The 21353-nt window shown below is 43.2% G+C and overlaps 1 protein-coding gene across 2 annotated transcripts in view; it reads right to left on the reverse strand.

Annotated features, from left to right (window-relative positions):
• Positions 1-274: 274 nt before the first annotated feature.
• LOC138649639 (golgin subfamily B member 1-like) overlaps positions 275-21353 on the reverse strand; it is a 71560-nt gene continuing 50481 nt past the window's right edge. For both annotated transcript variants that reach the window (XM_069740196.1, XM_069740195.1), the window contains exons 21-29: positions 10855-21198; positions 9749-9900; positions 9192-9336; positions 7643-7795; positions 7274-7417; positions 6277-6374; positions 5707-5841; positions 3327-3438; positions 275-2966 (exon numbers count right to left, since the gene is read on the reverse strand). In XM_069740196.1, coding sequence (XP_069596297.1) covers positions 2808-2966; positions 3327-3438; positions 5707-5841; positions 6277-6374; positions 7274-7417; positions 7643-7795; positions 9192-9336; positions 9749-9900; positions 10855-21198 — 11442 coding nt within the window. In that variant the 3' untranslated portion in view covers positions 275-2807. The remainder of the gene's footprint in view (positions 2967-3326; positions 3439-5706; positions 5842-6276; positions 6375-7273; positions 7418-7642; positions 7796-9191; positions 9337-9748; positions 9901-10854; positions 21199-21353) is intronic.

Here is a 21353-nt window from a genome sequence, read left to right on the forward strand (position 1 = left end):
GGGAACAGTGCTCTTCTGAAGGAAGACTGGACAACTCCCTTTAAACATGCATACACTGACGCCTAGCAGAGATCCTGACAATGGTGGGGATCACCCTCCGAAGTCGTACACGCCTTAGATTTCCCACAGAGGCAGCGACGTGGCACGCTCTTCCGAACGACTTATGGCAGCACACAGATGCATCCTGGGAAAGATCAGGAAGATGCACCCTCCCCCGGTCCGGCATAAAAAGATGCCCCCCCAGGCCGGCACAAGAAGACGCTCCAGACCTGTACTGCATTCATTCATTTATTGCACTTCATAGCTTCCCTTCCACACACCAAGAAGCAGAGAACGAATCCAAATAACCCAAAACTGATAAAATAACATCTTCCTAGAAAAGAAATCCCAATTTACAGCAATTCAAGGCTGGAGTCTGAATAGATCATCTGGGAGCAGCGCGTTATATACAGTAAGGACCTTTCTTTATCTTCTTGTAGCAAATATATCTTATATACTTATTTTACAGGACGACCAAAATATACAGTCAAGGCTCCAGCCAGCAGTGACGGCTCTCTAGATATGTACACAACAGTGGCCAGTGCAGATTCAGCAGCAGCAGCAATAAAATAGGGGGGGCACAGAACGTGGAGTCATGGCTGCAATGCCCCCTCTTACCCTGTACAGAGACCTCCGTAGTGTGCGCTCCTCCGCAGCCCTATAGGAACACCGCAGGCAAAACGGAGACGCTGTGTGGTGCCTGCTCAAAGCAGCGGTGCATAGATCACAGTGTTGTTCGTTTAGTTGGAGTGTTCCTTTAAAGGGTTAGTCCGACCTCTACCTTCTATATCCAAGACAAAAAAAACTGCATCTAAGTCCCGGTCACCAGAGGACTGGGTCCCGGTCACCGGAGAGACTGGGCCCCGGTCACCGGAGAGACTGGGCCCCGGTCACCGGAGAGACTGGGCCCCGGTCACCGGAGAGACTGGGCCCCGGTCACCGGAGAGACTGGGCCCCGGTCACCGGAGAGACTGGGCCCCGGTCACCGGAGAGACTGGGCCCCGGTCACCGGAGAGACTGGGCCCCGGTCACCGGAGAGACTGGGCCCCGGTCACCGGAGAGACTGGGCCCCGGTCACCGGAGAGACTGGGCCCCGGTCACAAGAGGACTGGGCCCCGGTCACAAGAGGACTGGGCCCCGGTCACAAGAGGACTGGGCCCCGGTCACCAGAGGACTTGCGCCCGGTCACCAGAGGACTGGGCCCCGGTCACCAGAGGACTTGCGCCCGGTCACCAGAGGACTGGGCCCCGGTCACCAGAGGACTTGCGCCCGGTCACCAGAGGACTGGGCCCCGGTCACCAGAGGACTGGGCCCCGGTCACCAGAGGACTGGGCCCCGGTCACCAGAGGACTGGGCCCCGGTCACCAGAGGACTTGGTCCCGGTAACCAGAGGACTAGGTCCCGGTCACCAGAGGACTAGGTCCCGGTCACCAGAGGAGGTCAACATAACGGACAAGCGCAGCTGCACCGTTTGCAAGACCCCCATTAATTTATGTGGGATTTTTGCAAACAGTGCGGCTGTTTTAGAAGCCCCTCCACTGGTGACCGGGACCTTAAACCAGTTTTTCCCATCTTGCCATAAAAGGCAGACCTGGACATAACCTTTAAACAGGTTATCCACTTTTAGGGACTTTTTTCACTTAAATGCATGTATCTGGGGAGATAAAAAAAAAAAAATTGCAGTTGGATTTTGTTAAAAATTTCCCATAATTTGCCTTCTATATGCGCTGCATTGTATCACTGGCCGCAGAACGAGTAAACTGACATTATTAACTGAGGTCACTCACTGACCGATTCTCTGTTAACTCATTTTGCAGCCAACGATACAACGCAGCGCATATAGAATCCAAATTATGGGAAATTTTTAACAAACTCCAATTGCAAAATTAATTTTTAATTCCAAATCCATGTGGCTAAAAATTGTCAGCAAAGGTGGACAACCCGTCGATTGTATAATATTATTACAGACGAATGGGTCTTTTTTATCTCTAGGAAAACAGCACCACGATGAGCATGGTTGCATTTGGTACTGAAGTTAAGCCCAATTCCAGTGCTGCAGGGATGCAATACCAGACGCAGCCATTTTTACAGGAGTGGCGCTATTTATGGGGTTAAAACAATAAATAAAAGGAAGCAGACCCCATACAGCTCCATAAACCGTTCGCAGTAACGTTTCCTGGGTCTGTGTCCAACTCATCGTAGTGTCGGATTATTATTTTTGGTATATATATTACATATATCGACTCACATATGTTCACGCTGGTGAAAAAGTGAGTGCAAAGTGTCTGCAGATAACACGGCGCTGTCACCTGCCCCCCTCAGCTCATCCTGTAGGACACCCCTAAAGGACAGAGGATGCTCGGACCCATCCAGTGTAGTTCCATGTTTGCTTTCAGCTTTACCAGTGTCACGGATCTCGGTACCCCTGCACTTTTCGGGTTGTCAGTAATGGTGCACAGACTTATGTGCTCTATGCACGGGAGGCGTGGGACTTCTTCATCCCCGATGGACTGGTCTGGACAATTGTATTTCTAAGGCTTGGTTTGCAAGGTTCGCTTGGATCTCACTTTACGACTGCTGCACAATGATCGGGCAGATCTAGCATTCTCCACCGCACACTTGCTCCTCGCCACTTTAAGGTTCCAGCCATTTCCGGGAGAGAATATGGTAGCGTGATATCGACCTGCTGCTTATCTAATGCCCCAAAACGGAGAAAAGTATAACAAGGGTTAAGAGAAAAAGTATATTGCCCCAAGTCGCCTCCTGTGCTATAGCGCCCCGGTCAGGCACAATAGGACCATGACGTGCAGTCCTATCAGGTAAGTGAGGAACACGTAGCGGGATTTCGACCTGGAGGTCAGCAGCTTCGAGCAATAAAGACTGCGGCCGTGCAGCCATCTTCGTACAGACACGTTGCAGCTCTTGATCTGTAAGAAAAGTTAGAAACAAAGTTTGTTTTTATCCAGTGATGGTGTAAAGCAGATCTCTGCCGGCACGGACGCAGCGGGATGTAAGCGGCGCTGAGGACGGTGCATCGGCACGTGCCTGCCAGGAGGTGAGTACGATTGGCCGGCGTTCTGCCAGGGATCCGCTATCGCAATGCCATCGGCACCGCGGGCTGCACTCATATACTGGAAAACAAGTGCAACGCCACGTCCTAAAAATAATGTAAAAAAAGTAACGGAAGGATATAAAAAAAAAAAAAAACCAGACCCCGAGTGGCAAAATCCAGCACCGTAAGGTGGACCCCGACTTCAGGATGTTTGCCCCCATGGGAAGACACTTACTGTTCTCAGCGCCACATTCTGAGTGGGATCGATGATTAAAGCTTCCCGTTCATCGTCCGACTCCATCTGGAGAGAGAACTCGTAGTCTCTGGATGACGACTTGGTTTCGAGCCTAAAACAGACACAACACATTTGTAAATGAGGACGGCGCTGCCAGGTTTGGCTAATTACGGGGCATTTGCAAACATTACACAAGCAGCGATGAGCTGCAGAAAGACGGATGTAATAAGAGAGGAAAGGAGGAGACGAGGCCTGGAAAGGCCATTTATCTGGACTATAGTGAAAGTGACCGCCATGGGCTCATCGTTAGCTCCGTACAGACTGCAGGAAATGCCAACTAGCATCAAGATGGAGGATTTATACGGCAAACAGAAAAATTCTGCCACTGAAAAGCATTTCTATTTGTGACGGGAGCACAATGTAATGCTGCATCCTTTTTTTGCTCCATTTCATCTTAAAAACAAACGCAAAATAAAACGGCTTGATTAATCATGGACTGAACATAGGCAGCTCCGATGTGTCTTTAGGCTGGGGATACACGGCGTCTTCAGGCACGACAGTTGGCGCGCTGCTAAGGTTCGCTCGGTGTAGCTTTTGTAGTGCAATACAAGTGAATGGCGCCAAATTACAACCCAGGAGGTGCGGAGACCACAACAAGAAAGTCACAAGAAGCCAACTACGTCAGACTTGCTGCGATTTGCTTGTCACAGGACCATCCACAAGTAATGAGCTGCGATGTACCAGCTCCTCTTCTGATCAGTAGGCCAATGCTGTGTCATGTGTACATGGCTCCTCTTCTGATCAGTAGGCCCCCGCAGTGTCATGTGCGCATGGCTCCTCTTCTGATCAGTAGGCCCCCGCAGTGTCCTGTGCGCATGGCTCCTCTTCTGATCAGTAGGCCCCTGCAGTGGCCTGTGCGCATGGCTCCTCTTCTGATCAGTAGGCCCCCGCAGTGTCGTGTGTGCATGGCTCCTCTTCTGATCAGTATAGGCCCCGGCAGTGTCGTGTGTGCATGGCTCCTCTTCTGATCAGTATAGGCCCCCGCAGTGTCCTGTGCACATGGCTCCTCTTCTGATCAGTAGGCCCCCGCAGTGTCCTGTGCGCATGGCTCCTCTTCTGATCAGTAGGCCCCCGCAGTGGCCTGTGCGCATGGCTCCTCTTCTGATCAGTAGGCCCCCGCAGTGTCGTGTGTGCATGGCTCCTCTTCTGACCAGTAGGCCCCCGCAGTGTCATGTGCGCATGGCTCCTCTTCTGATCAGTAGGCCCCCGCAGTGTCGTGTGTGCATGGCTCCTCTTCTGATCAGTATAGGCCCCGGCAGTGTCGTGTGTGCATGGCTCCTCTTCTGATCAGTATAGGCCCCCGCAGTGTCCTGTGCACATGGCTCCTCTTCTGATCAGTAGGCCCCCGCAGTGTCCTGTGCACATGGCTCCTCTTCTGATCAGTAGGCCCCCACAGTGTCATGTGCGCATGGCTCCTCTTCTGATCAGTAGGCCCCCGCAGTGTCCTGTGCGCATGGCTCCTCTTCTGATCAGTAGGCCCCCGCAGTGTCGTGTGTGCATGGCTCCTCTTCTGATCAGTAGGCCCCGCAGTGTCATGTGTGCATGGCTCCTCTTCTGATCAGTAGGCCCCGCAGTGTCGTGTGTGCATGGCTCCTCTTCTGATCAGTAAGCCCCGCAGTGTCGTGTGTGCATGGCTCCTCTTCTGATCAGTAGGCCCCGCAGTGTCCTGTGTGCATGGCTCCTCTTCTGATCAGTATAGGCCCCCACAGTGTCGTGTGTGCATGGCTCCTCTTCTGATCAGTAAGCCCCGCAGTGTCGTGTGTGCATGGCTCCTCTTCTGATCAGTAGGCCCCGCAGTGTCCTGTGTGCATGGCTCCTCTTCTGATCAGTATAGGCCCCCACAGTGTCGTGTGTGCATGGCTCCTCTTCTGACCCCGCAGTGTACTAATGAGAATAGGCGGCGGCGATGCCAATAGGTTTATGGATATTTGCAGAGTTCTGTAGTTTGCAGTCTGTAGCCATGAAAGCCACATACACCTGCACAGGAGCTGCAGATACACAGATAGTAGATATTTAATCAATACTATGTAGGAAAATTGATCAAGGCTGGCCTTTCAAATAAATTGGATTAAGTTGTACCAAATTTATTAAAAAGAACACGCTTCTTAAAGTTTTTGTAGAAAATTTCAACACCCATCGCAAAAGGGCAAAAAGTTTTGCACCAATACCCAGTGCGACAAATTTTGCAACTCTATGAAAACTGGTGTAGAAGAATAAAAAATTCCTCATGTGCAAAAGTTGCACTAGAACAATAATTGCAAAACTATACATACCCGCGTGAGTATCAACTACTAGAAATGTGTTAATAAAGAACCCAGACCTCTTATTCTGCTTCTCCATGAGATGTAGCGCCTCCTCGGCAGCTTCCCTCTGCGCCTTTTCCTCCGTCAGCCGGTCAGACAGCGCGGACACCTCTTGTTGTGTAGCATCATGGCGGAGTTCAGCCTCTGCAAGACTAAGTACATAAAAAACAGTGTCTGGTGAGATTCCCAGTGTATTGGTCTCCTGTAGTAACTGTATGGGATAGCAGTGCACACGTCAGCCATTGTAAGCCGACATTCAATACTATCTAGTTGGGGAATCCTACCGGCGTCTCCAGCACATGTCAGAGCAAGACGACTGCCTGCAAATGTCACCGCGCATCAACCAGCAGGACACGGCCATTATGTGCTGCATTCACTGCTCTATCAAACCCATGATTCCACCTCTACAGCACATGGAAAATGAAATCTATCTCCCGGGGGGAGAAGGATCTCGCCCAGCTCCTCGGTTCTGTCTGAGCGGTGCTACAGGAATCAGGAGGCTTCTGACAGAACATCCCTTTTCTCAAGGACAGACAGATTATATAATAGAGAGGGTCTCCGGAGAGCAGGCGAGAACATTAACAAACCTTCTTCTCAGGTCGGCCAGTTCAGCATTGTCTATTTCCACCAGAACGTTCGCCCGCTCCTGGGGCGCTCCGGGGGGGACCTCCGTCAGGATGTCATTCTGCGAAAATGAGCTAAAAGTTAGCGATTCTGGAAAAAGTGGCCGGGGCGGCTGGAAATCAATAGGCCAATCTTGTGCATTTATCTAGAACGCTGCAGAAAAGGAAAAACGCAGAGTAATACAATATAGCCGGGGATACTACATGTCCTAGCGTGCCTAGCAGGGGCATGCTGAGAGTTGTAGTTTCACAACAGCTGAAGTGCAGAAGGTTATAGACTAAAATATAGCAGTTCCTAGATCACGTTGATCTAGCCAAAAAATAAAATGGCTTTGGGTTGGTTCATATCTGCATCCTTCCATATTTGAAAGGAAAAAAGGTTCCATTTTGCCGGTGAAAAAGATGGCCGCCTTGGCAGAAGCAGGCAGGGTCCACCACGCTCTGGGGGTGTCCATCAAGTAACGAGAAACAGAATTAAATTAAAGTTTGACACTTTATGATTAAAGATCGTTCCACACCAGATTAACAAGAAAGTTCCTGGATTCACGAAGGATCACGAGGTGCGTAGATTGTAGAACGACGCCGGTCATAGATGCACACATATTAGAGCGCGGACAATGTTTTTGATAAATATAACCATGTCATAAAGTGACGGCGTATTCCCAGTGACCCCCATCAATCCTGAGAATGAGGAAGCCGCTGGCTGACTGGTGCTGCGCTGCAGTCTTCTGCACCGCTGCTGGCCGGTAGTACCGGACTGCAGGAAAAATTAGCGAACTGGTGGCGAATCCAGAGGTTGGATCTACACCAATCATAGGTAGCGCGTCATCCGTTTATGAGATGTGAATACAGTCTGAAACACTGACACCCTGAAGATGTGATCCCCAAAACGATGCACTTAATTCATTTGCAGATTTTCCATTGTCTGATCTCCATTTGTGCGCCGTCATTAAGACCTCACCTGGTTTGTGACCTGCAGGTCTCTCTGCAGCTTGTAATACTGATTCTGAAGGTCCGTGTATCTCATCTGAGTATCTCGCAGCCCCTGTGATACGCCCTTGAGCTGAGCAGACAAAACCGCATTCATCTCCATTGATTCCATCGCCTAAAGGGAAAGGAGAATCGATGTCGCTTACCATAGAGCACGTCATATTGTAAAGGCCGACACCTGCTGATAAGAGCGAACAATGGCTGCGCGCTGTTATCTAGCGGCTGTTAATGGATCCTTCGGCTCTTTATGGAGGACGGCAGCGCGTAACACGTATAGGGCATGAATCTCGCCATTACCGGGGTATAAATACCAGGAGGCCGTCGTGTCGCGCTCCCTCACCTTCGTATTCAGCTGCTGAATTATCAGGTCTCTCTGCTGTATTTCATCAAGGTATCGCTGGATTTCATTCCTTGTCTGTTCCTTATCATCCCTCGCCAGATTTCCTTTCTCCGTGGCTACAGGACTCCCGACCAGCGCCGTCCGCTCCACACCCTGACGAGTGATAATAAAGATAGAATGTACTGAAAACCGGGAAAAAAAAATTCCAAGAGCGGTGAAATGGTGAAAAAATACAATGCCATTTTTTTTCTGTTAGTTGCGCTTTGTGTTGGGACTTTTTATTTTGGAGGACGGGGAATTACCATTTTGCGTTACATTTGATGTTTTGCTCACTTTATTGATTTTTTTTTTTACAAAGGAGTTTCAACCAAAAAATGGCAATTCTGCCATTTCAATACTACTGTAAAAGGTTAAATAATATTATATTTTAATAATTCATGTGGCAAAACCAAATAGGTTTTATTTTTATCTTAAACCATCTTTATTTTTTATTGGGGATCAAAACAGGCGATTTGAAAATTAATGTTTTATTTAAAACTTAGTATTTTTATAACACTTTATTTTATTTTTTATTGTACTCATCTGATCGCTTGTTCTATATATGGCAATGCAATTTTATATTGCAGGATGTAGAGAAAATCGTAGTCTCCTATGAAGTGGATCGGCTTTACAGCAGTTTCAACATGGCAGCCCCGGACCCCCAGCTGCCGTGACACTCTATAAGCCCCTTACAATCACATCAGCATGCTTTATTTGCCAATGTCGGACATTGACAGAGACCCTTTACTCACATCTGAGCACTTTAAATGCCTATGCTGGACATAAATAGTGAACATTTAAGGGGTTATAAGCACCCTGTAATCACATCCTCCGCACGCTTTAAAGGCCGATGTTAGACATTGACAGCGACATTTAAGGGGATAGCTGCAGCGAATGGAGCTCAGTTCCTGAGCCCGCTCCATACTCCTGCACCCGACATGCGGCATATATGTACATGGGTGCATGCAATAACCCCCGAGTATCACTGCGGGGTCAATTATGTGCAACTTGCCCCATGTGGCAGAATGGTGAATGCATTGCTAACTACAAAGTATTATGATCCCAAATTAAGAAGAGAATACAAACGTTTCCTCATCGCCTCTCACTTCATATTTTTCGGGTGTCCGTGTCACCAGTTGTTGTGCACGGCCGGCGGGTGTCATGCATGATGATAGGACAAGGGCTCGATACCTGTTGAATGTGCAGGACACCTATGGGTGCCACATCAAAAGCATCTCCTACCTCTGGATGCAGAAGTGATAAGCGCTGGACACGGACATCACAAGGTATTTAATCGATCTCTACACAGGCAGCTCATCTTAAAATCTGCACAAACCGGATGTAGCGTCTTACCCACTGCAAAGCACGAAGAAGGCAGAACACAACGAAGAGTCCCCGTCCTGTCCGCCCCTCCGGCTCAGCACTAGGCCCAACAGTATATCAGGTGTTTGCTTAGTTTCTCCAAACCAAAAAAAAACCCTAAATCTAAATCCATATCCACAGATCGTACCTTCTCTGCATACAAGGTGCGACTCTGCTTTGCAGTTTCCCGGATTTTCTGCAAGTCTCCGATCTGTCGATCTTTCTCTGCAATGATTGTGCTGAACTCTTGACGAGCAGCTTGCAGTTCGGCAGCGAGGACATTTTTTTCGGATCTTGAAGTAGAAAGTGAAAAAAAAAGCAAGAAAGAAAATAAATAAGTCTGAAAGTGTTTAATCAGTTTCTTGTAAGGCGAGTTCAGGTCTTGACAACCTTCAGAGGTGAAGCTTAAACTGAGCCAAAATCACATGCTCCATCCGCACCCTGGACCTACAGAGCCCAGGAAGCCATAAGAGCTGGTCTTCTGTCCCCTGCTAGTAGTCCATACACGAGTCGCTGGGAGAAATGCTCAGCTCTGGTAGAAAGGTTCTTGGTGTGATGACCCAAGGGTGCAGACGTCTGCAAACCAAACTGATCCGGCATTCCCGGGACATGGAGAGGCGCACCTTGCGCTGGTCATAGATAATTGTACTAATGGTCGTGCGAAGTATCTTTGTGTCTAACTGTATCAGCAAATCAATGACATACCTCAGCTCGGACAGCTCGGACTGGTAGCCGGTGATCTCCTTCTCCAATTTCTCCTGCAGAGATTTGGCTTCTAGCAGTAGTTTCTCCAAATCCTGAATCCTTGTCCTAAGTTTTAGCGATTCCGAAGCAGAATTATTGATCAGTTCTGTCACCTAGCAAGAACAAAAAATAGAGACGTAAATCGAAAATCCTCATTTTCAGCAAAAAAAACACATGCAAAGAGTCCGCACAAACCAAGATACATGCCACCGAATAGCACTATATCCACTGTCTGGAAAACCCCTATCCCCAGGCACAGTTTAAAAAAAAAAAAAAACGAAATCTTCTTTACTCACCCTTCCCAGGTCCTGCTCTAGGTCTTCAACATTGTTCCCGGTTTCTGTTATTGTCTGCAGCGCTGATGTCATATTGATAACGCTGCAGACAATGACTGAACTCGGCGGCTCTGCACAGGTAGACAGCAGGAGACAATCAGATTGACGGATTTACTATATCTCCATCAATGTGACGTCAGCGCTGTAGACAACAGCAGACACTGGAGACTTGGCCCTGGACCTGGGAAGGATGAGTAAAGAACTGTTTGGTTATTTTTTTAACTGCAGCTGGGGAAGAGTGGTCTTCTGAAAACCCCTTTTAGGTTGACCAATATCAGCTATTAGGATTGTGGACCAACCTCTCAATTTATTGTATATTAGTTTCTTATGACCAATATCAGCTATTAGGATTGTGGACCAACCTCTCAATTTATTGTATATTAGTTTCTTATTAGGGTCAGAGTTTACAGCTGCCCATACAAATTAGATAAAACTTGGCCAATATGATGAATTTTGACTGGTTCACCAAATCTTCACTTGAAACAAAAAGGTCTTGGATCATTCTGGATTTTTAGGCTGGTCATTAGATGAGATACAGTAGACCAGCGCTCCATTCTGAAGACATGCCAGCTGTTGAAGCTCAGATGGTCTTAATGTTGGTGGCTGATGTTAGTCTAAAGTGTAGGGCCTGCTTTAATTCTTCACTTTCAGCATGCAAAATTTCATCCAAAGCGGTTACGAGTGCAATACATACATAAAACACATATAATCCCAGCCAGGGATAAAACATACCTGTGATAATTTATCTGGCTGCGAGAAACTCATGTTAAGCTCATGCTCTGTGATCACCTTTTTAATAGAAGCACCACCTTGCATAGACTTTTGAACTATAGTTCCTTCCTTGAGCATCTGGAGTAATCGCTCTCGATCGTGCTGTAAGCTTGCCATCGCTTTGGAAAAAGCATCCATCTGTTGAGCATAAGTGGCGCACTCGGAGGATAGGCTGGTGACCTCCAAACCTTTGTTTGTTAAGGAATTGCACAAAGAGTCTATAACGGCTATCAGCTGGTCCATGGTAATCTGGGCTTCGATGGCGAGAAGATGTTCAGTAAGGAGGTTGTTATTTTTGAGAATACCATAGATCTGGGAATTAAAGCTACGTAGCTGACTTTCAAGATCGTCTCCTCGGATCTTCTCAGTTTTTAGCTCAGATGCGTAACGCCATTGCAGTTCTTTAAAATCATCAATCAAGGAATCCCGATTATTCTGTAAGGCTGCCATTGCTTTCCCAAAAGATTCATTTTGAGATTTCAACTGTTTATTCTCATGGAAAAGTCCCCAATAAGCTTCTTCAGCGTTTTCTTCTAACTTTTCACTAGCCCACTGATAGCTATTTTGTTCTAGAATATCCATGAAATCCTCATCAGATTTCTCCTGATTGTCCAAATACTTATTTTTTCTAGATTCATCCAGTATCTTTTCTTTGTTGATGGAAGCAATTAGATCTTCTTGATCTTTAACTTTTGTTATTAATTTCTGATTCTCCACTTCTAAGGCTCCAGCTGAATTATGCAGGGTCTCATTGGCGCTTTGCATTTCTCTACATCCCTTCTCAAGATCACATTTTTCTCGCTCGAGATTTTTAATTAGATCTAGTTTTTGTTTTAACAATTCCTTTAATTGTTCGTCTTTCAGAGACAACACTTGGTTCAGATCTTCCCTATATCGGATGAGTTGTGCTCCCAACATGGCATTTTCAGCATTAAGGTCATCAACTTTATTTAAAGCATTCCTAAGTTCTTCTTTAAGGCTTCCATTCTCATCGGCAGCAGAGGCGATGATGTTGTCTTTTTGGCTTAGGACTTGTTCATTGCGTTGATTGATTATTTGTAATTGTGAGCTAAGTTGATCTCGATCAGTTTGCAGTGAGGACATCGATTTCCTAAAGGCCTCGATTTCACTAGATAGCAAATCTTTGTCACTTACTGCTTTATCATACTTCACTTTAAGAGTTTGATGTTCTCTCTCAACCGCTCGATAATCCAAATTGGACTTTGCCTTTTCAGCTTCGACACAGGACAAACGATTCTCGTAATCTTCCACTTGCTTACGATACTGACCTTGGATTTGTTCCAAGTAGCTGGATACCTCTCCATCTTTGGAGGAGATTAACATAGAGATCTCCTTATCTTTATTGTCAATGATTTCTTTCATGTGCCGAGACATGGTGACCTGTTTCTGTATATCGATTCTAACTCTTTCACTCTCTAATTTAAGCAGTTGTATCTCCTGCTCGTTTTCTGTTATTATGTCCTTTAGTGCCCTCAACTCCACATCTGTAGGGATCTCCTGGGGTGACCTTTTTTCTGATTCCATATCCTGTAGGACTATTTCTTTGGGTTGATAACTTGGCTCAATTACTTTAAGATTGTTTCTTGTAATACCATTTCTTTCATTCATATGTTGTGAGAAATTATTAGTTGACTCTTTGTCTACTAAGTTATCGGAAGACGGCAAATACTTTTTGTCTACCGGCTTCTTGCTCTTTGGGTCTGCAGTTTTCCTGAGCTGAGCAGATGAGTGCTCAAATCCTTTTTTAAGGTTTTCATTTTGTCCATTTGATTTCTTCAAAGCTCCTTCAAGATCTAATATGAGCTCTTGAAATCTTATAGAGTCACGTTGAAGCTGATTGATCTCTTGTTGCTTCTCTTTGAGAAGTTCCTGTAACTCTTTAGATTTGGTTTTGGTTCCTCTGTTATCATCTTGAGCGTATTTAATCTTTTCTTCAAGATCTTGTAGAACCTTTAATTGGTGTTCTTCCTTTTCCCGCATAATAATGTTTTTCTCGGCTCTGAGAAACTCTACCTGCTGACTTAGAGTATTGGTTTGTGCCTGGAGTGACTTAAATTTGTCGGAAAGCAAGCTATTGTTTTTTCCAACTCTCAGTAATTCCATCTCCAAATTCTCCCTCTCATTTTTCACTTTACAATATTGCTCCTGTATATTTTCTATCTCCTCTAGAAGAAGGGCCTTGTCATCTTCCAAAATTTTCACTTTCTCGTCCAAGTTCATCTTATCTACTTCCGTGCTACTTATGTCACCCTCTAATTTCAGAACAGCGCTCTTTTCCTGTTTCAGTAATTGGTCAGAGCTGTTCAATTTCTCTAGGATATTAAGTCTTTCTATTTCTTTCTTTTCCAAACTATGCTCTGTGTCGTGAACCTTCATTTTTAACTCGGTCACCGTTTTGGACAGGGTCTCATTTTCAAAACAGAGCGTAGAGATTTTAACTTCCATATCAGATTTATACATGCTCATGTCCATCTGCAACTTGTCCAGTGCAGTTTTAATGACCGAAATACTAGTATTTTCCTTTTCTTTATTATCTAGAGAGATCTTCAAGTTCTCACATATTTCTCTTAAATGTTTATTTTCTTCTGAAAGCTTCCCGTTTTCTTGGGCTATTTCATTAAAGAGTGACAATTTCTCAGCTGAATCCATAAGCTGCTTGGTTTGTAATTTTAATTTCTGTATTTCAGTCTCTTTGGATTCCAGTGTTGTTCCAAGTGTGTCCATCTCCACGTCGCTATCTTCGATTTGCTTTGCCAAGCCTTGATTTTCAATCTGAAGGTCCTGATATTTCATTACAATGTCACTTTTTTCTTTCTTTGTTATTTCGATGACTTGTCGCATCTTATCAATTTCATCACTAATGTTTTCATACGCTTGAAGAAGGGACTCGTACTCTTTATTTAATTCACCATGTTTAGCTTTCCATCCGGTCAATTCAACTGTCTGGGAATCTTTTAAGGAATTCAACTGGAAAGAAAACGCTTCTTTTTCTTGGACAATAGATTCCATTGTTGATTTCAGGCTTTCACAAGCTGCCGAAAGATTTTCATTGACTAGTAAAAGGCGTTCTTTCTCAGACAGGAGATCGTTATTCTTCTCTTTCAGTAATGAAATCTCAGACATTTGGTTTTCCCGAATTTCAGAAAGTAAACGTTTCATTTCTTCTGTTTCCAAAGTTAAAGATTCAATGTTCTGTTTCAGCATTTTGTTTTCCTTAAGTAAATCTTTACGTGACACCAAAGCTGCCTGCAGCTTTCTCTGAAGTTGTTCTCTAGCGCTGTTATCTTCTGAAACTTTCCTCGCGTGATCTTCATTGAGCTGCTCAATTACTTTGTTGGTGCTCATAAGCTGCTCCTGAAGATCCTCTATCATGGTTTGCTTCTTAGAACAAGTTTTACACACTGGTGGACTATCACAACTTATATCTTGAAGATTATCAAAGTCTGATTTTGTTTCATGAACCACTTGGTTAATACCAGGGCTGTGCAAAGGCTGCATACTTGATTGTATCAACAATACCTCATCTTTTTTGGAGTCTCTTAACTTTCTTCTAAAATCTGATAACTCAGTTTCTGCTGTTTCTAATTTTGACATAGATTCTTCAAACTTTTCTTTCATATGCTTATAATCACCCTTCAGTCTATTTGATTCTTCTTGATATTCTTTCAATTGGTCACGCGTTCTTTCCATGTCTTCTTCATGGATTTTTAAGTTTACGTTAAGAGAATCTTTAGTTACAGCAATTTCTTTATCTTTTTCTAACACTTCAAGAACTTTTAGCTCAAGGCTAAGCTTCAGTTGGGAAATTTCAGACTGACTGACCTGGTAAGTTTCTATGCATGAATCTCTATTGCTGGTTAGTTGTTCAATTGTTGCTTGCTTACTTTCAATCGTTATTCGAGCTACTTCTATCTCTTTCTGCAGCGAAGTAATTTCATTTTCACAGTGTTCTAACTCTGCTGATTTAGACGCAACTACGCTATTTAGAGAACGTATTTGCTCTTCAAATTGCTGAATATCCCTAGCCAGTTTTTGTATTTCTGCTTTCAATAATTGCATTTCACTCAACAATTGCGTGTGTTCTGAATTTACTCTCAGCAGCTCTGCTTCCTTGTCACGGATAAGGCTGGTCAACTCGGATGCTACGTTTTCATGCTCCTTTAATTCTTGTAGCTTGTGCGAAACATCTTCAATCCTCTTTTTATGGTCTTCTATTTCAAGCTTCTTATTATTCAGCTCAGATTCTTTCTGGAAAAGCAACTCCTGTTGTGCTTGGACTTGCTGTTGCAGATTATGCACTTGTTCTTTTTGTTGTTCACACTCTGAAAACTTAGCATCATATGAATGCTGTAAGTCCGACTGTGCTTTCTGTAGCAGCTCAAACTCTTTAATGCTTTTACTAAGACTTTGTAAAAGGCCACCGTGTTTTTCTTTACTCTCAGAACTTCCTTGGCTGCATAAAAGCGATGCATGGACATTATTATGAACAATGGAATTTTCCACATGTGAAAATGAAGCCTCAGGGGAAGTCGAATCTAGATCGACGGTGGACATCTCTACAGACGGCATTGGACAGGTGGTCTGACCTTGTACTTTTTCAAGGCATATTTTCAGGTTCTCAAGACTTTCCAACAAGTGCACATTTTCTTCTTCTACACTTTTTAATTTCTCCTGGAGAGCATTTTTTGTCTGATGTAGATTTTGTTCTATTTCCTGAATGGTTCTTAAATATTCCTGGCACATGTTGTCTTTCTCGGAGAGGTTTTTCTGCAGTTCGGTGACGTTATTCTGGATCTCTACCAGGTGCTGTTCCTTTTCAGTGACAGTGCTGTAAAGTTCACTTATTTTTGCATCCTTCTCCAACAATTCTTGCTTGGCGAGCTGTACATTAGAATGCAGATCTTCATTCTCCATCCTAAGGGATTGTAATTTTCCATTTAATTCTTCCACGGTTCTTCCAAGTTCGGAGGATTTTAGCTCTTCTCCTCTTAATTCTTCTTGTTTATTTTGTTCAAGTTTTTCAATCTTTTGCATTAAATCTTTACGTATAACTAAAGCGGCCTGAAGTTTCCGCTTCAAGTTCTCCCTTTCTTTGCTGAATTTCTCGGATTGCAGATCTTTCTCTTTGGTCATCTTGCTTAAATATATCTCCTTATCAGTTAGTGTCTGTTCTGACACCTGTAATTTTTTCTCGCATGCCTCAAGTTTCTCAGATAGTTCAGATATTTGCAATAGACAAGAATTTTTATCAGACTGTAAACTCTCAAGTTCCATCCTCAAACCATTTTTTTCTTCAGACACTTTAACCATTTCGTTTGACACAGATTCCATAACTTGTATCAGAGAAGCATCTTTTTCTTTCACTTGATCACCGAGTGTGGATATTAACTCTTTCTGCTGACTTAGCTGTACGGTAAGTTCTTGGACAAGAGAATCTTTCTTATTAACATCTTCTAGAAGCTGCCCAATTTTTGTTCTTTCTTCATTCAACAATGTATGGACTTTTTGCAATTCTTCTTTAGATATCATTATTTCTTCTTGGAGTACACGTACGCGACTGTTCAACTCTACAATAACACTTTCTTTTTCTTGTAAGATGATTTGGACACTAGAAGTGTTAACTTCAGCGGTTTTAAGTTCTGCCATTAATGATTCATTATCTAGCTTTTGTTCTTTAACCTTCTGTAACTCTTCAAGAAGAAAGTCTTTCTCTTTCTCAAACGAGAGAACAGCCTGAGCCTTCTGCTCAATTTCTCTGTCTTTTCCCTGAAGTACTTCCGTTAACTCTCCTACTTTCGACTTGTAGTCTGACACAATACAAAGCATTGAGGAAAACTTTTCTAACTTGCTTCTATACTCATGCTCTTGGTCAAATTCATCACATTCTGAGAAATTATCATTGCACAAAGCACATAACCGCTTATCAACAAAATGCAAGTCTTTAAGCAAATTCTGTAGCGCCTCCTTCTTTACTTTAATGTCATTGCCTAAGCCTTCATTCTCCTCTCTAAGTTTCCCATTTTCCTCATTCACTTGTGTAACCTCTTTTTCTGATTGTTGCTGCAGTTCACTAAGATTGAGCTTTAGATTTTCTATATTTACTTTTAAAGCAAAGCTGTCTTCAGCTTGAGCACTAACCTGCTTCTGGAGATCGGTATTTTCGGCTTTCAACAAATTCAGGCTTTCTTCACCGGAGAAAATACGAGCTTCTGCTTCTTGTACTTGACGCTGAAGACTTCCTATAACCGTGTTTTTGTCCATTAACTCATTCTGAAAAGTGGCTAAGGAGGTGTCTCTGTCTACCTGTAATGATTCCAAAAACTTTTCTAGTTGCAATTTTTCCTGAACTGCAAATTCTAATTGCTGGTGTATCTGTTGTTTGTCATGCGCGGAAGTTTGCTGCTCTTGCAATAAACTTGCATTAAAGTTGTCCATGTCTTGCTTCAGATTTTCAATACATTGACCTTGTGAAGAGCATCTTTCCTCTAGGGTCTGAACGAGTGCTTTAGTATCTTCTCTTTCCCCTTTCAGTGCTTGCAGTTGGGACAAAGTCTCTTGGTTCTCTACCTTTATGGACTGTAATTCAATTCTTAAATCTTCCTCTGCTCTCTGATGTCGAGAAATGATATCATCTTTGACTTTCAAAGCCTCAGATATATTTTTGACATTAGAACTACCTTTGTCTAATTCTTCACGTAAAAGAGTAACCTCGCTGGCAAAAGCCTGAACGTTGCTTTCCAACATTTGAAGCTTAGCATCCTTTTCGCCTGTGGAGCCTAGAAGTTTAGAAATCTCGACTTCCTTATCGCTGTTAGACTTTGACAGCTCCTGGTTTTGCTCATACAGGGAAGCATACTTCTCCTGTAGATTTTGCATAGTGTTTTCTTTTTCAGAGACAGATTGCTCGAGGACTTTAACTTTAAGACTAAGTTCATCCACAGTTGTCTGGAGAGCAGAACTAAAATTTTTGTGTTGCTCCAATTCTTCATTTTGGGCTTCCTCCTTTCTACGATGTGAACTTTCTTGCTCTTCCAAAGAAGCAGTCAATTTGTTAATATCATCGAGTTGTTTTGTATTAGTTTCCTTTAAACTAGTTACCTGTATTATTAACATATTGTACTGCTCTTCCTTACTGAGAAATTTCCCATTTAATTCCTCAACCTCCAAAATAGAATTCTTAATGGTCAAATCTTTATCCGATATGGCAGCCTTATATTGGACATTATCATGCAGCAATGTTTCGATGGCCCTCTTCTGCTCTTCCAAAGACTCTTGAAGTTCAGACAATTGGGCCTTTAGATTTGCATTGCTGTCATCCTTCTCTTTCAGACAATCGTCTTTTTTAGCTAAAAACCCATTCAGTTCTTCTACATTGGCCTTCAAGTTTCTGACCTGAGAATGGAGATCAGAAATGATCTCAACATGCTCTACCAATTGAGTTTTTAATAACTCCGCTTCCTCGCTCTTATTTTTTAATAAGTGCATCTGTTGACTCAGTTTCTTCAGTTCCTCTTGTTGGTCTTCAAGTCTTTGCCGTTGTTGTGCACAGTCTGAAATGGAGTTTTGCAGTTCGTTTTGAAGGGTGGAGATAGTCTGCAGATGGTGACTTTCACCTTCTAATTTCTTTTCAGTTTGTTGGATAAGTTCTTCTTTTTGGAGGAGAAGTGCGTCCTTTTCTTCAACGCTACGTAACAGATCCCGTTTCTCTACTTGCAGAAGATCAATTTGATCCTTCAAAGACAAAATAGTATGGCCCTGTTGCGATGAATGAGAGCTAAGAACATTGACTTCTTCTGATTTATTGGACAATGTTGTTTTAAGCAAGTCAAGGTCAGAATTTAGTTTATCTTTTTCTGCTGTTAATATATTTAACTGCTGACTCAGTTTCTGCAGGTCCTCTTGTTGGCTTTCAAGTCTATGCCGCTGTTGAGCACAGTCCGAAACAGAGCTTTGCAGTTCATTTTGAAGGGCAGAAATTGTCTGCAGATAGTGACCTTCACCTTCTAATTTCTTTTCTGTTTGTTGGATAAGTTCCTCCTTTTGGAGGAGAAGTGCGCCCCTTTCTTCAACGTTACGTTGCAAATCCCTTTTCTCTACTTGCAGTAGATCAATCTGATCCTTCAAAGACAAAATAGTATGGCCCTGTTGTGATGAATGAGAGCTGAGAACATTGACTTCTTCTGACTTATTGGACAATGTGGTTTTTAGCAGGTCAAGGTCAGAATTTAGCTTCTCTTTTTCTGCTGTTAACATATTTAACTGCTGATTTAAGGAGTCTACTGCTGACTGACTTTGCATGACTTGTGACTGAAGTGCGTTCTGCTGAGTTTCTAAATTTGATATCGACAACAAGCAGGAATCTCTTTCGCGAGTTAACCTTTCCATTTCCTTGCTACCAACTTCTACTTCCTCCCTAATTTTTGTATTTTCCTCAACTTTACTATCAAAATCCTGCTGCAGTTTGCTAAGAGCTGTATTTAATCTTTCTACATTCTCAATGACTTTTAGATTGACCTCTCTAAGCGCCTGCTCTTCACCTTGTACCTTATCTAAATTCCTTCTCATGTCCTCAATCTGAGTAGACTGTGCAGTAAGTAGGGACTCTTTCTCCTTTAACACCAGTTTGTTACTCTCTACTATTTGTCTTAACTCTTCCACTTTTTTTTGCAATTGCACACTTTTTTTCTCATTTTGTTTTAACTTTTTACTCGTTGTATCGTAGTCCGAAATTTTGGATTTTAGCACCTCATCTTTCTGTTGCTCAATGATCCTGGATTCTTTCAAATCTTGTTCTAGAGACTGAATCTGAGTCTGCAATTTATGAACGACTTCTTGCTCTTCACGTAATCGATTCTCTAAGTTGAGACACTCCTTAGCCTTTTCTACTAACTGAGCGTTGGTACTATTCATATTCTGCACACCTTGAGCAGAAATTAACTCCATTTCCTTCTGAAGATCCTCCTTCTCACGTAAGAGACTTGATGATGTGTTCTGGAGATTTGACAGCTCCAGTTCTTTTTCGGTCACCTTTTTCTGGATATCTTGCATCGATTGAATCATAGCAGATATTTCAGCTTCTTTTTGGCCAACTTGAGCCTGCAAATTTTCCATTTCATTGGAAACGTGTCTATTTTGATCCTCCAAGTGATGAACCTTTTTTTCAAGTTCTTCAACAATATTCATCACTGACTTCAGAGAAGTCTCTTTATCGGCCAGTGAGTTCCCTAAGTCTTTGGTTTGCGCATGAAGTGCTTCTATTTCGGAGTGCAGTTTATTTATCATTTCTGTTTTCGTATCCATCTCCTTTTGAAATTCTTCATTCTTTTCTTGCAACGTTTTTACCACCTCCTCCTTCCTCTGCGTCAGCGTTGTAAGATTTCCTTGCAAAGACGTCAATTCTTCCTGCTTACTGCTGAGCTCTTCATCCAGCTTACTGGATCGATTCTCGTGCTCCGACAGCCGTTTTGATAATTCCTTCATCTCTTCGTCTTTTTTTGCCAACTCGGAAACCAATTTGTTGTATTGTTCCTTTCCTGTTTTTAGCTCATTTTGAAAATCTTGTTCCTGAGCCCTCTTTTCTTCCAACAATACAGAAAGTCTTTCTTTTTCTGAATGATCTGCTTCAAACTGTACTTTTAACCTCTCAACTTCTTTTCTGTACTTCTTTTCCGTCTCATCGACTTTTGTAACAGATGCGTTCATCTGTTCTTTAAGAGACACAATCTGTGCCGAACATTCAGCAAGGTGATTATTGTGAGTTACTGCCTGTGCTTGGATCTCCAGATGAAGGTTTTTGATTATTACGCCGTTCTCGTTTATCTGTCTAATTAGCTCTTCTACTTCTTTAACTTTACTGTCATTTTTATGTTTTGCATTATTTAACTCTGACTCCATTTCGCTCAGTTGCTCAGACAGAGATGATATTTTAGCGCTACTTTCTTGGACATCCAAAGATTGCGTTTCTCTCAAATGGTGAAGATCTCTTTCCGTTTTTAAAAGAGCGTTGGACATCTCGCTCATCTGCTCCTCTTTAAATTCAATTGTTTCCTTAAAGATGGTAACCTGCTCAGAATATTCGCTCAGGCTTGCCGAGAGGGAGGACATTTCTCTGTCCTTTTCTTGCAAGAGCTCCTTGAGAACATCTATTTCCCTCTCGCATCTCTGAAAGTCGTGAAGAAGTTGCGATTGTTTTTCTAGATGACTTGTGTTAAGTCGATCCAGCTCATCATTTGTCTGATCGAGGTCAACTTGGAGCTTTTCCAAAGATGAATCTTGTGCCAATACCTGTAGGCGATAAAAGTATAAATATAGTAAGATTGCAGCTACGGGCACAACAGTACGAGCATGCAACATATATTATTCCATCTCTTTTCTGTCCATCCTTAAGAAAGAACATAATTAAAAAGATCAAAGCCTTTTCCACATTGCTTAAAGGCATA

Source organism: Ranitomeya imitator, chromosome 9, assembly GCF_032444005.1.
Source record: "Ranitomeya imitator isolate aRanImi1 chromosome 9, aRanImi1.pri, whole genome shotgun sequence".
Lineage (NCBI taxonomy): Eukaryota > Metazoa > Chordata > Amphibia > Anura > Dendrobatidae > Ranitomeya > Ranitomeya imitator.